The sequence below is a fragment of the Gobius niger genome, assembly GCF_951799975.1.
Source record: "Gobius niger genome assembly, chromosome: 6".
Classification (NCBI taxonomy): domain Eukaryota; kingdom Metazoa; phylum Chordata; class Actinopteri; order Gobiiformes; family Gobiidae; genus Gobius; species Gobius niger.
The window spans coordinates 24,582,141-24,595,917 of record NC_136857.1 but is presented as its reverse complement, the minus strand read 5'-3'; the positions used below and the strand labels follow the sequence as shown (position 1 = coordinate 24,595,917).

Below are 13,777 nucleotides of genomic sequence, written 5' to 3'. Positions count from 1 at the left end.
TTGTGTCATGATATCTCACGTTTTCACAGCAGACTGTCCCTCCGGAGCATACGATCTAGCACTAACCTTTTTTTTTATTCCTTTTGGTTTGCATCATCATACCTTCCTTTTTGCTGAGTACTTGAGTCAAATTATTTAGAAATTTCCCACATTTCAAAAATAGCACTAATACTACCAATAATAAATAATACATAGGCCAAATATTTCTCTGTCTAGAAAAATGATCGGTTTAACTTTTGTTGTGGACGGTGTTGAGAGTTGAGAGGCACTTCCGCTCCTATCTTGCTTCTGATTGGCTGCTGACACCGGAAGTGATTGACGCCGTTTCAAACATGGCGCTCTCTTCTTAACAACACGGCCAAACGTTTACAAAATTTGGTTAAACTGTGCCACTACGCTTGATTCCACTTTCTCACCCACCACAGGAGCGAATGTAAGTATTTGTCGTGTGGCTTTCGCATAAAAATGGCGGAGTACGAGTTCGACGACCGTGAGTTTGACCCGAAGACGTACACCTGTCATGTTTGTTCGGAGCTGTTGAACGACCCGGTCACCATCCCGTGCGGGCATCACTTTTGCTCTGAATGCGTTACGAGGCGCTGGGATGGGCAGGAGGCTCATCGGCCGCCCTCGTGCCCTCAGTGCAAGAAGAAGTTCAGCCCGAGGCCTGTCCTGGTCAGGAACAAGCAGATAACCAAAGTAATGAAGCAACTGCAGCGGAACGAGGAGGGGAAGTGCTTCGCTGGACCCGAGGACGTCGCGTGTGATCTCTGCTACTGGAAGAAGAAGCAGAAAGCGGTGAACTCGTGCTTTACTTGTGCTTTGTCATACTGCCAAAGCCACATTGGAACTCATTTGATTAACTTTCCGTCAAAAAAGCACAAAATAGTGGCACCCCGTGACGATCTACACGTGGAGAAAGACTGCCTTCTCCACGAGCAGCCCATGACGATGTTTTGTAACACCGACTCCATGCTGGTCTGCCCCCGCTGTGCTACTATAGATCATAGAGGTAACTTTATTTTGTTAGCATAGTACTTTTCAATGAAAGAACAAACAAAAATGCTTAGCAAATCTTTACGCTCCTGAACATGTACATCATTGTGGTCTTTAAGAAACAAAACATTTTCCTGGCTACCTCTGTCCACAGGTCACAGTGTAAAACCTGCTCAGGAAGCGATGGGAGACTTGAAGATGCTTCTGCTTTACCAAATGGGCCAGTTAGACAAAAGGCTGGAGTTCCACGCACAGGAGGTGGTGTCAATGGAGCCGCTGCTGCACTTGCTCAAAGTTGCTGCAGGGGTGGAACTAGGGAGCTGTGAGCGTTTCGAAGAAGTGATGTGTCTGTTGAAGAAACGCCAGTCGGATGTGGAGAAGGAGATCAGAGCGCGGCAGCAAACCGTCAAGAAGCTTCAGGTAAACAATACTATCTAATACTATCTATTAGATAGTCTAACTCAGGGGTCACCAGCCTTATTTCAGCTGAGGGCTACTTTAAGAGCATTAAGTTGTTCGAGGGCTACCAGTTAAAAACAAATCCTAAAGACTTAAACGTACACTTTTCACTATTATCTGTGGATAAATCCCAGCTTCTTGTAGTCGTACGTGTACATGGACTTGCGCTTCTCCATGCTGCCGCTGTTGTTGGGTTCACACTCCACATCGTGTGAACCCAACAACGGCGGCAGCATGGAGAAGCTGCCGCTGTTATTATCGGTATTATCTTTAGTGTAATGTTTAAAAATAAGTCTTCTTTGTAATGATATTGATAAATATCTGTATTGTGGTGTGAAGTATAGGTGAGGTCCTTAACTCCGCAGACTCTTGTGCGTGTGTGTGTGTATGTTTCCTTTTGGCACTGTCCTGTTTTCTTCTCTGTGTTCAGGAGAATTGCGAGCAGGAGCTCTCAGAGCTGAAGAGGCAGCAGGCGCAGCTGGACTCTCTCTCCCAGACAGAAGACCAAGGGCAGTTCTTATTAAAATATAAACACTTCTCTGAGCTGATGGACCAGCCACAGTCCTCCAGTGCTGAAGAGCCTCCAGGCTTTACAGACATCACTGAAGCTCTGCATGACCTCACAGATAAACTCCAGACCTGCACCAACATGACCGTTGCTTTCACCCAAAACAAGCTGCTGCTGCAACAGCCCACCACCAGAGAGCAGTATTTGCAATATGCCATTAACATCACCCTAGACCCCAATACTGCCCACAAACGACTGTTGCTGTCAGAGGAAAACCGCAGAATCACTGTGGTAAAGGAGGAGCAGGACTATCCCAACCGTCCAGCCCGGTTCAGTCACCGGTGGCAGGTGATGAGCAAAGAGGCGCTGGCAGGACAGTGCTATTTTGAGGTAGAGTGTGGGAGCACACTGAGCTTTTTAGGATTCACATACAAGAGAATCCAGAGGAAGAAGGATGTGAAAGAATCTGCCTTAGGTTATAATAATGTGTCCTGGGCTCTGAAGACCGGCAGATCCAATCACATATTGCACAACGGAGACGAGATGCAGGTCAGAAACACACGGCAATGTGGGACTATAGGAGTGTTTCTGGATCATCCAGCTGGAATCATTTCCTTTTATGGTGTAGGTCCTGAAGAGATGGAGCTTTGTGGTCAAGTCTATGCAACATTGACTGAGCCACTTTACGTCGCTGTTGGGTTCACCTTTGGTGATTCGTCTGTTGAATTTGTAAAGTTAAAGTAACTCTAGCAAAAAGAGGTTGCACTAAAACTGAAACTTCAGCTCCATTACATTTGTTGGGACTTAGGACACACCTGGATAACGCAGAAATAAAATTAATATATTTTTGCGACTCTTGAGTTCAAATCTGTACCTATTATAGCAGTATGACGGGGGCCGATACTGTGCACAAAGGAAGTGTGTGGATGGGGATGTTCGAGCATCTTTGCTGAGACTGCTGTGGCAAAGAATGTGTGGATTTTTGCAATTAATTACAATTTATTGCTGTGTTTTGTTTTTCATATACATATTTTAAAAGGCTCAGTAAAAAAATTTCCCCCGATAATATTGTTACGTGTCTGTTTTGATAAAGGTTTGACCACTAGATGATGCTAGAGGTTTATGAACATGGATGGTTTCCCTTTTCACTCTTTTCACTGATGTTCGAATAAAGAGAATAAAAAGAAAGTAAGAGTCCTTATTCTTTACATATATCTGTGTCTTTACATCCTTTAGACTTAGATTATTTGGAAATATAGAAGTTGTGTCATTTTTCAGAATGTTCACAGTTCTCAGTGTCCAGTGGTTCCCAAACCTTTTACGCCAAGTACCGCGTGAAATATTTCTCCTTCCAAGTACCATCAAGTTTAGATCAAATCAGTTCTGCACTTTTTAAATACAATAATCATTATTTTTCATTTTGTTCATGTTCAATGGTCAATGTAATAGTAAAGAAGTGTGTATTTATTTATTTTGAATAATATGAGGTAAAAATAAAATAACGTGGACACAAAATGAATAGCGCAGCCGTCGCTCGTGAACCGGATGTGACGACACTAATGTTTGGCGCACGGGTCTGCAGCGGACAGTTTGCTCTAGTTTAAATTACTTTGGGGATTATTTCGTTCCAAACCAAAAGAGCGCAGACTCTAGTGGAGGGATGGCAGACTGACGTGCTTCTGCTGTAGAAGAAAATGTCTGCTCTGAGGCTTAACCGGAGGGACTTCTGCTGCCGCGTGTGCTCGGATCTGCCCCGGGAACCGGTGACTCTTCCGTGCGGCCACAGTTTCTGCCTCGTCTGCGTCCAGAGGCACTGGGATGGAGAGGACCGGCCCGCCTGCCCGCAGTGCCTACAGACATTCCCGGACCGGCCTCCCCTGTGTAAAAACCCCATGCTGGAGGCTTTGGTGGAGCAGCTGAACAGTGTCTTTCTATCCCCTGCAGAGACGAGTGCACCCAGGGTGATCACGTGTGACGTTTGCCCGCTGGACAAGCGGAAAGCCGTCAAGTCCTGTCTGAAGTGCAAGGCGTCCTACTGCGACAAGCATGTCCTGCTTCATTACAATGTCCCCCAGTTTATGCAGCACAGGCTGGTGGAGCCCCGGGACAGTCTGGAAGAGGGGGAGGAGGAGGAGACCAGCCCTGTGCACGACGAGGGTACCGCTCTGCAATGTAGTCCTCCTGCCGACCAGCACAAAGGTAAGTCAAGCCCGGGGTTTGCTCCTAACTTGGGCATGTAAGTTTTTGTTGTTGCAAGATCCTATGGCTAAAACCAGTTTGTAAATGAACCAGAGGGATGCTCTCCTGCCTCCACAATCCCAGCACCTGTCCTCAATAAAGTCCCAATTAGTGCGAGTGCAACCTCAGCACTTTAACAAAGTTGGTTGCTTTCATTGTGTCTTCATATTCAACATGTTGTCTATTTTTAGACCACATCCTTCTACACTGCCTTTTAATATTAAGGTTATGTTAAAGCAGGGGTCACCAACGTGGGGCCCGCGGGCACCAAGGGCCCCTTTGGGGCATGCCCAGTAGCCCTTGGGACTTTTTCTGAGGTGTAAAACACTTCAGTTTCTTGAATCTGATTCTTAAAATTAAAGTTATTTCTGTTCTTTTGACTCAGTATGAGTTTAAAATAAAGCTATTTTAATATAATATGGGGTCAATATCCTATAAGTGAACAGTGTACGTTTAAGTCTTCAGGTTTTATTTTTTACTGGTAGGCCTCGGACAACTTAATGCTCTTAAAGTAGCCCTCAGCTGAAAAAAGGTTGGTGACCCCTGTGTTAAAGTATATAGTTAATAACTGGACTGGACTGTTTTAAAAAGTGTTACATGTTGCATGTACAAACTGTTCGGGTTAGTGTTAGATGTGGTGATGATTGTGACACTGATTGTATCTCTAAGCTTCAGGCACAGTGGGTCCACTAGACACTAGTCAGCCGGCCTCCACGAGCTCCACCATCGACACAGACACCAGGAATCTGTTCAGCCACAGCAGCACCAGCGGTGGCCTCGTCTTCGAGACCAAAAGTGCTTTCTGGGACAACAAACTCTTTGGTCAGTTTTCTTGTACCCATTTTTTAAAAATTCCAGAACGAAGTTTACAGCAAAAGGTTCACAAACGTTTCACACCGAGAACAACCTCCTAAAACAATTGACCTTCAAAGTGTCACCAGGCCCAGTACAATATCGAATATGGACTAAGACGGGTCTGAAATTGGACTAAATTATGTATAAAATGGATGTAAACCATAATAACATTTGTATTGTATACACTGTATTAAAGTGTACATGATGTTATCCATGATTAACATAATTAATCGCTGATCCTGCTAACTAAAAACATATAAACAACATATATAAAAATATAACATAATATAGAATAAGAAAGTATGGTTTCATAAGATTTTAAGTTCTTTCTGATTGTGGTCGGCTGTTATCACTTACGGTGTGTTAAGAATCTAATTTGTTTCATACAAAAAATGCAAAAAAGATGTATAGACTCGTTAAAAGTGTAAATGGAAAAGGCTGCACAATCTATTGGTGGAAAAAATTGTATCACGATATTACTTGATGTAATATCCATATCGCAAGAAGCTACAATATATCACAACATGACTATAGCAGCTGCATAGGGGTTTCTCCTTTCATGAATGAAGGCTGTGTGAGTGTACGTGCACACGCTATGTGTCACGCGCTTCTGCACCACAGTGATTGGTGCTACCGTGGACGTGGTTTCAACATCTGCGCGTGCTCACCTGAGTAGTGTTTGTGCTGGGCCTGCATCATCACCAAGAGAGATTTGCACTTATTGAGGAATCGTTTTCCATTACATCGTTCTATGTAAGCGCCTGTTTTCCTCATATGTTACGACCAGGAGATAAACCTTTGTAACCTTATGCAATTGTTCTGCCTGCGCGTCATCAGTGTTCAAACCCCCTTGCCTTAGCCAAACCGTGGCGTGTTGTATACGTTTTCGAGTCATATGCCACAATAATCACTTAAGACTTCATCAGACTGAGTTTGACATATTTTTGCAAACAAAAACAAACAATGAATAGAATTTAAAAATAAGTAAAGGTTCAGTTTTATTAAGCATTTCCTAATTTATTAAAGTTTTCCTTCAGTTTTGATCCTGATTTTGTGTTTTCTGATGACTGCTTGTTGGGTTTTATTAATTGCCAGATCCTATGGCTAAAGCCAGTTTAGAAATTAACCAGAAGGATGCTGCACTGCCTTTTAATAAGGTTATGTTAAAGTTATTGCATTCCATAGAGACATAGTGTTTGGGTTAGTGTTAAATATGGTGATGATTCTGACACTGATTGTATCTCTAAGCTACAGGTGCAGATGGACCAATAGGCGACGGTCAGCCGACCACCTCCTCCACGAGCTCCACCATCGACACAGACACCAGAAATATGTTCAGAGACACCAGCAAGGGCACTGGCAGGGCAACCGACACCGGCAAGGCCCCCGACAACAGCACGGGCACCGGCACCGCCACCAGTAAGACCACCGGCAAGGCTACTGACGCCAGTAAGGCCACCGACACCGGCAAGGCCACAGATAAGGCCACCGACACCAGTAAGGCCACTGGCAAGGCCACTGACACCAGCAAGGCCACCGATAAAGCCACCAACACCAGTAAGGCCACTGGCAAGGCTACTGACACCGGCAAGGCCACTGACACCGGCAAGGCCACCAATAAAGCCACCAACACCAGTAAGGCCACTGACACCAGTAAGGCCACTGGCAAGGCTACTGACACCGGCAAGGCCACCAACAAGGCCGACACGGGCAAGGCCACCAACACCAGTAAGGCCACTGGCAAGGCTACTGACACCAGAAAGGCCACCAACAAAGCCACCAACACCAGTAAGGCCACTGGCAAGGGCACCGGCAAGGCCACGGGCACTAGCACGGGCACTTGTGGCTGCGGCTTCTATGAAACCAAAAGTGCATCTGGAGACGACAAACTCGTATTCTATGGTAATCAGTCTGGCAGATGATTTATTTTTTATTTTTATTGTACCCATTTCTAAAGTTACATTTGTTAAATTAATTGTTACAAACCAAAAAAAGTGTGTTGTATAATGAAAATGTTTATAACATTATCATCGGCAATGTCCTCAATAGTCTCTCACATCTGAAACACTGGGTTGATTTGTAAAGCGTTCTTCTATCGACGCCTGTCTCTGCCCAGGTTATGGCTCCAGCAGAGGCTTGTTCAGTTCCACCACGTCCAGCCCGTTTGACGACTCTTTTTTCGGAGGGTCATCATTCAATTCTCCGCAGAAGAAGGGGGTCATTTTCAAATATATTGTAAGTCCAACATCTTTACTAACTCACAACCTCACAGAATATTACAAACACTAAAACACACTATAATTTCAGGTCAGTACTATTGTAATACGCTATATGGCCCCTTTTCCTTCCTTCTGTGACTGTGGCATCTCCTGTCGCAAGGCTTTGAATTATGTATTAGCAGATCCTAATCATTAACTTTTTGTTATGTGTCTATTTCTTCTGCTTTCGGCAGCATATGACAGACAGTATGATGGACAGCGAAGCAATGGAGAAGTGCAGTTTCTGCGAAAGCTCCAGTTCCAGATCCTCTACCAGGACCGCCAGCTCCTCGGCCCCAAATACCAGCTCCTCCTCAGGGTCGAACAAGACCACCCTCAGCAACAGTACGTAGCAGCCCTAATTATAAGTCATAGAAACAGGAATCTGGTTTACATAGCTGGGACTGCAAATGATAATAATAACTAACCTAAACAAGGACTAATGGTTTCCAGTAAAGACTCGATATTAAGGCAGGGCGATATGGCCTAAAATCTCTATCACAATATAAAAAAGAAGTTTGATGATACAATTGACAACGGACAAATTACTTCAAAGTTCCACCCTTACTGCTATTGGGAAAAGTAAGTGTGGGTGTGTGGTTTTGGTTTTGTTTTTGTTTTCTGCACCATACCAATTTCTTCACAAATATGATCTACTCAAGCCGTTTACATCCTTCATTTTACTTTTCAAGCACCTACTCCTGTGTCCTACACAGTCAGTGTTGATGCTGCTCTGATGGAGCTGAGCTTAACATAAATTATATCGTGTCCACCAAAATATAAAAGATTACAACGATAATAAAAAATTCTATTGCGATACGATATGGCCCAACCCTATCTTTTATAAGAGTTTCTAACGCTCCAAAGCAGCAGCAACAAGTATGAAACATTTTGTTTATGGTTGGATGGATTTTTGGCAAATGAATGTCTGTGGCTGGCAGGGCTGGCCTCGCTAAAAGGTAGAATGTTATGCTACCAAAAATAATGTAGTTGCAAAAACAGGTACCCAAACTGATTCTGAGATAATGTAAAATGTAAAAATTTAGCATTTGTGTCAACAAAGATTGTTTTTGGTATAGTAGACTTTATACTGAGTGACTGAAACTTTCAGGATCTTTGGCCACTAAAGGCACATTTCTCACTTACTTGCCCATTAATCCAAAGGTTTGACTTATTCACCAACCAGTGCATACTTTTGTCTTTGCCTTGTATGTTTGTTAACATGCACTGTCCCTATCAAATATATGAATATGATATGAATAAGTGCCGGTTCAGTTCATGAATGAGTCATGTCCCACGCAGCATCTGGACCGTTACCAGAACTAGTGCAGGGTCTGTAGTGTAGTTGACGATAACCTGCTCTTTTGACTGATTGATGCCGTCTCGTGTTGTTGTAGGTACAGGCACCTCCAGCGAGTCCCTGTCTGGACGGAATCGGAGTGGGAACATCAGTCAAACCACCACCACCGAGAGCACCAGCCTCTCCTTTAACAACACCGCAAGTGTGAGCCAGGCCAAGGCCAGCACGGTGAGGGCAGCAAGGAAAGACTGGTCCTGTCTTATCATCATATTCGCTCATTTTACACACGGATGACTAGTACATTACATCCAACCGATCACAAATGAAGAACGTGGTCTTTGACCTGCCAGTGCCACCAATAGGGATGTGAATTTGATTTTCAGTCTTGAGTCCCAAATTGATTCAAAAATATTTTCTGTGTGGTTTTTGCAAGTACAAAATCTTCCAAAACCTTACTATAATTACTGCAATGTTCAAAAAGTAAAGAGAAAACTGAATTAATTTCTCCTTTGTGTTGAAATGATAATGTTAGCTTTGACCTATTATTAATCCTGTTATTACTGAAGTGTTATCAAAGCTGGTTTTCCTAAAAGTAGCTCACAGGTAGAAAAATGTTGAAGACCACATTCCACAGTTCGAAAACTACTGCACAAGCTGACCTCTCTGCTCATGCATGGTGGCGCAGTGGTTAGTGCTCGTGCCTCACAGCTGGAAGGTCCCGAGTTCGAGTCCCACCTGGACGGGGCCTTTCTGTGTTGAGTTTGCATGTTCTACCCGTGTCTGCGTAGGTTAGTGGTAAAAGCCTGGTCATCATGGAGATGGGTCCCAGAGCACCGGCCCACGCTGGCAGCTCACTGCTCCTACAGGTCGCCCAGCGACAGTGAGGATGGGTCAAATTTCTCCACAGAGATGAATAAAGTATAACTTAACTTAATGTCCAGGACATGTTGGAGAGCACAGCGCCTGCTCTGCCTAGGGGTCAGTTCGGCACCGCTCAGACCAGCACCACATTAGAGTCATGTACAAAATCACGCCCGGTCAGTTCAGGCAACAGCCCCGAACTGACCGGGCAAACCAACACCAGCTCCTGCAACGTGGACACACAGGCAAGGAATAGTATAATGAATAATGCAGGTTATACATAGAGACATGAGTACAAATACAAACGTGTTCATATAATCTTTTAACAATCCCAATGCCTTTTTAAATTCTGTCATTTCCTCTCTCTGTCAGTACAAATGAGCTAGTATGAAATGGCTCAATGAGAATAAAAATCTCACAGCGTTGCTTGACAAAGTTGAAACCGCTAGATCCTCTCAAAGTGTTGTCTTTGCTGCAGAGTCTCTCTGAAAATGACATCACGAGAAGCAACACCACCACGGCTGGCATCCTGACATCAGTCACCGGCAACACGCTGACGAGCACGAGCACTCACGCCTCCGCTTTCGGCAAGTCCACAATTTATTATAATTTTTTTTACTTAGACTTAAAGGCACAACAATGAATACAACAAAGATGAACTGAAAATATAATTTCCATTTAAAGCAGTACTAAGTAACTCATGCCCCTAGAGGCCATAAGCGCCACTGCAGGTGTCGTAGCATGTTGCAGTTTTTTACTCATTAATTGTCCGTGAGAGTAAATACTACGCTGACAGAAAAGGCAAAGGGAGAGAGGGATATTGTACATCAAATTACACAATGGAGATCATTTTTTTCACTCAGACTTGGCTGTAAATACTGTTTCAGTGGTGCTAGCCTGCAGCTAGCTTTGCCTGTTAGCCTGTTAGCTTCTTCTTCGTGATTCCATTAGTGTGTATTGGTGACTCCGATCCGTAGGCAGGAAAGTTGCAATTGTGGTTTTCTGGCCAGAGGCACCAGGGGAGATGAAAGACCCCCCAATCGTCCCATTAACACTTGTATTACCCCCAGAGGGGGTTATTTGCTCCATATGATACTAGCCTGGTTTTACCAGACCCTTGTACTTACTGCGTTTCGTACAAGTGTCTGGAACTTCTCTACTTTCTTCTTCTAACTTCTTTAATTTGGGTTTTTTTACAAGCTGAGCCATAATAATCAAAATTAGAACAATAATAATAAAGTCTATTCATATGTCACTTTGCATGTAATGAGTCTTTGATATATTAGTTTCACAGTTTAAGTTGAATAACAGAAAGGACTGCACTTTTAAACGATATTATAATTTGATTGCAGAATTTGATTTGATTTCACTTTGTATGTCTTTCCAATATTTCATTAGTTTTGGACAGTCCCAAAACACTCGAGTGAGTTCTCCCAAGTCCACAGATGTATCCACACATTTTACATTAGTAACGATGGTTAAATTTCTGCAGGTTTAGTGGTCTGCTTGAGAACAGACCTGCGACTGGAGGACTAGGGGCCAGTTGTGGCACAGGTGACACAGGTCAACAGTAATGATTGCGAAAAGTGAACCTTCTTCATTCTTAGACAAAGAGGGGTCAGTCTGCGTTGTGTTTCCATGATGTATCTCCATCCAGGTGGCAGTAGAGGTTTTCAGTACAAAAGTGATGGCTTGGTTTACTCTCTAGTCCTTTTCAGACATTTCCTCACAATCATCTCTTGATGGCCACAGGATAGACCCGAGCATTTAGCGCATGTCAGAAAAAGATGCATTCACGTTTCTCATTTTCCAGAAAGTGACCTTTCCTTGCCTGAAGATGATCGTGCCCGCCTTGAGAAGGAGTTGGAGGAGAGGAGACAGAAAATCCAGATGAGAGTTGAGCAGAAAGAGAAGGAGCTGGAGGAGCTGAAGAGAACTGCAGCAGGCCTCTGTTCTTCTGCCGACACAGCACTGAAGCTCAGCAGTCACACATTCACAGAGATGACCAAACTCCTGAAGGAGAAGAAGAAATCTGTGGAACAAGAGATCAGAAGCAAAAACCACATCACACGATTTGGAATCCAATACCTTCTGGTATTTTCGATTCAATAACCTTTAATTGTTTAACACTCGCCCACTTCCTGTGAGCAATGGTCTTTGGTGAAGATTAAAACCTATGGTCATAGCAGTATACAGTGGATTAAGGAAATATACTCCATCTATTTAGTCCATTGGTGAAGTTTCATACTGATGTATAGACTTGTAGAGTTTCTGAACCTGCTTTATGGATTTTCAGGTTATACAATACCAAAATGTTTCAGTAGTTTTCAATAATAGACTAAACAATAACTTGATATAATACATTTCTTGATAATATGGTTAATTTGTTTTGTGTTTATAAATATTTGTCTGTCTTTCCAAACTTGATGCCAATGAAAATAAGAAGGTGGGTGTAAAGATAGGGACTATACTACGAAGGCTTTTCGGTGTGGGGTTTGCATGTTCTCCCCGGCGTAGGTTACCACTAAAAATATGTACAATAGGAAAAAAATAACAAAGAAGCTGCCTGAGCTTGAGTGAACTAAGCTTGTCCTGTATAAATATGCCTTTGTAACTTTTATTTTTTTTTAAACCAGGACTACGTGAAGGAGGACACATCTTTCTGGGAACAGCAGAAAAAAGAGAGGGAGACTCTTATCTTCAAGAATAGAGACCCTTTTGACGTCTTTCGTAAATGTAGAGCTCTGCCCATCATCCCTCCCCCTGAATTCGCTCGACTCGTGGACCCTGAGACGACAGCGTTCAGGAAGCAGGGCCTAAAAAGGCCACAAATCCCCTTTCAGGTGAATTCCTGGTGTTACTTTTACCACACTCGTGTGGACGATGAGGACCAGCCCAAGTTTGCGAGAGAGGGTTTTGTTAAGCACTGGCGTAAAATCACGTGGGACGTCAACACGGCCCACAGAAATATCTCCCTCGAACTGACCGGTGGCGGAAATCAATGTGCATCGTTTTCGGCCACAACAGCCGCAGACGTCCCGGACCACCCCGACCGCTTCAGCGACTGCGTCCAGGTCTTAAGCAAAGAGCCACTCACGGGACGCTGCTACTTTGAGGTGTGCCCCACTGGTGGCTGCTTCGTGGGACTCTCCTACAAAAGCATTGAGAGAAAGGGAAAAGGCAGTCCATGCGTTCTGGGGCTGAACGACAAGTCCTGGGCGTGTTTCGGAGGCGGCTTCAAATACAAAGGAATGGACAACAGTGATACTTGGGTACTGTGTCCCGATGTGCTCAACAGAGTAGGAGTCTATCTGAATCAGGAGGCTGGCACGCTAACCTTCTTCCTGGTGAGAGGGTCCTCATTGTGCGACATCCATGTAGTGGAAACGCAATTCACTGAGCCCCTATATTTTGGAGCGTTGTTTTTGTACCCAGGAGACCGGATTTGGATTCCAGATTTAAAGGACAAGCCTGTCCATTAGTGCCTCATCCCTAGTAATCACTAAGTTTTTTTGCTGCATATTTTTATTGATGCACAACTTATTGGTTTTATAAATCCTTTGAAAAATGTACTGTTCTATTGTACACTGAACGAAATACTTCTGCATTTACTATTGTTGCTTTTGACACTTGCTGTATGTTGCATTTACTTCGCTCATGGTCATAAACTGCAGGGTGTATTTTGGCATTTGACATATTTTCGTTGTTGTTTGAAATATTTCTTTGGAATAAATACAATTCTTCAATTTAATTTCTCTGTGTTTTTACAACTAGGGGTGAGTGATGTAGGTGTGAAGTGTAAGTATACCTGGACAAACCCAACACAAGACAGAATTAGTTTTACTTTCAAGGGGAGAGACGCGTCGGAGCATCTTCAGAGTGCGCCTCTCGCTCACAGCTTTTATTGAGTTTCTTACACAATTTCCGAAAAGGATGTGAAACTGGGGTCTGGCAGTCCTGTAGTGTCGTCAGTCTGTACAAACAGTTTCACGTCTGCCATCAAAAGCGGAAGTACAGTGTAATTTAAGGTCGCACTATAGATAAAACAGCACAATTCTTTTGACAGGTTCTGATTTACTGTTCGAGCAAAAATAATGTGATCTGAAAATTGTAAAGAGTAAAAAATAATCAAATGCATTGAAAACATTACAATTAGTGAGACGTGATTCATGTTTCACAAGAAATATTCTTGAAAAAGTGACTTGCTGAAGAAAATGTGTTCACTTATTTGAAGTAAATGTTTTTTCTCGTCGGTCGTAGCCATTTAAATAACATACAAAGAATACTGCATAAATTACTTTT

The 13,777-nt window shown here is 43.4% G+C and overlaps 3 protein-coding genes across 4 annotated transcripts; all 3 read left to right on the top strand.

Annotated features, from left to right (window-relative positions):
- Positions 1-319: 319 nt before the first annotated feature.
- LOC306964928 (tripartite motif-containing protein 16-like) lies at positions 320-2,819 on the top strand. The gene is made up of 3 exons (XM_079559098.1): positions 320-1,012; positions 1,151-1,416; positions 1,886-2,819. Exons 1-3 carry the CDS (start codon positions 466-468, stop codon positions 2,705-2,707), a joined length of 1,635 nt encoding a protein of 544 aa, XP_079415224.1. The 5' UTR covers positions 320-465; the 3' UTR covers positions 2,708-2,819.
- Positions 2,820-3,520: 701 nt separating this feature from the next.
- LOC306964845 (E3 ubiquitin/ISG15 ligase TRIM25-like) lies at positions 3,521-6,788 on the top strand (the record flags this gene model as incomplete). Its single annotated transcript, XM_079559005.1, has 4 exons — positions 3,521-4,162; positions 6,305-6,475; positions 6,680-6,739; positions 6,772-6,788. The coding sequence occupies exons 1-4, from the start codon at positions 3,658-3,660 to the stop codon at positions 6,786-6,788; spliced, it is 753 nt and encodes a 250-aa protein (XP_079415131.1). The 5' UTR covers positions 3,521-3,657.
- Positions 6,789-7,518: 730 nt separating this feature from the next.
- Positions 7,519-12,974, top strand: LOC306964075 (uncharacterized protein). Of its 2 annotated transcripts, none has more exons than XM_079557926.1 (5): positions 7,519-7,659; positions 8,712-8,818; positions 9,954-10,066; positions 11,293-11,569; positions 12,112-12,974. In XM_079557926.1, exons 1-5 carry the CDS (start codon positions 7,524-7,526, stop codon positions 12,955-12,957), a joined length of 1,479 nt encoding a protein of 492 aa, XP_079414052.1. In that variant the 5' UTR covers positions 7,519-7,523; the 3' UTR covers positions 12,958-12,974. The 2 variants fall into 2 exon arrangements, with proteins under 2 accessions (XP_079414052.1, XP_079414051.1); XM_079557925.1 differs by having other exon boundaries at positions 8,712-8,842.
- Positions 12,975-13,777: the final 803 nt, after the last annotated feature.

Bases quoted from the DNA above. Each gene is read 5' to 3' on its own strand.
- LOC306964928 (XM_079559098.1), top strand. From the start codon at position 466: ATGGCGGAGTACGAGTTCGACGACCGTGAGTTTGACCCGAAGACGTAC. The intron at 1,013-1,150 runs GTAACTTTATTT...CTCTGTCCACAG, and splicing joins TGCTACTATAGATCATAGAG to GTCACAGTGTAAAACCTGCT. The intron at 1,417-1,885 runs GTAAACAATACT...CTCTGTGTTCAG, and splicing joins AAACCGTCAAGAAGCTTCAG to GAGAATTGCGAGCAGGAGCT.
- LOC306964075 (XM_079557925.1), top strand. From the start codon at position 7,524: ATGATGGACAGCGAAGCAATGGAGAAGTGCAGTTTCTGCGAAAGCTCC. The intron at 7,660-8,711 runs GTACGTAGCAGC...GTGTTGTTGTAG, and splicing joins CAAGACCACCCTCAGCAACA to GTACAGGCACCTCCAGCGAG. The intron at 11,570-12,111 runs GTATTTTCGATT...TTTTTAAACCAG, and splicing joins TTGGAATCCAATACCTTCTG to GACTACGTGAAGGAGGACAC.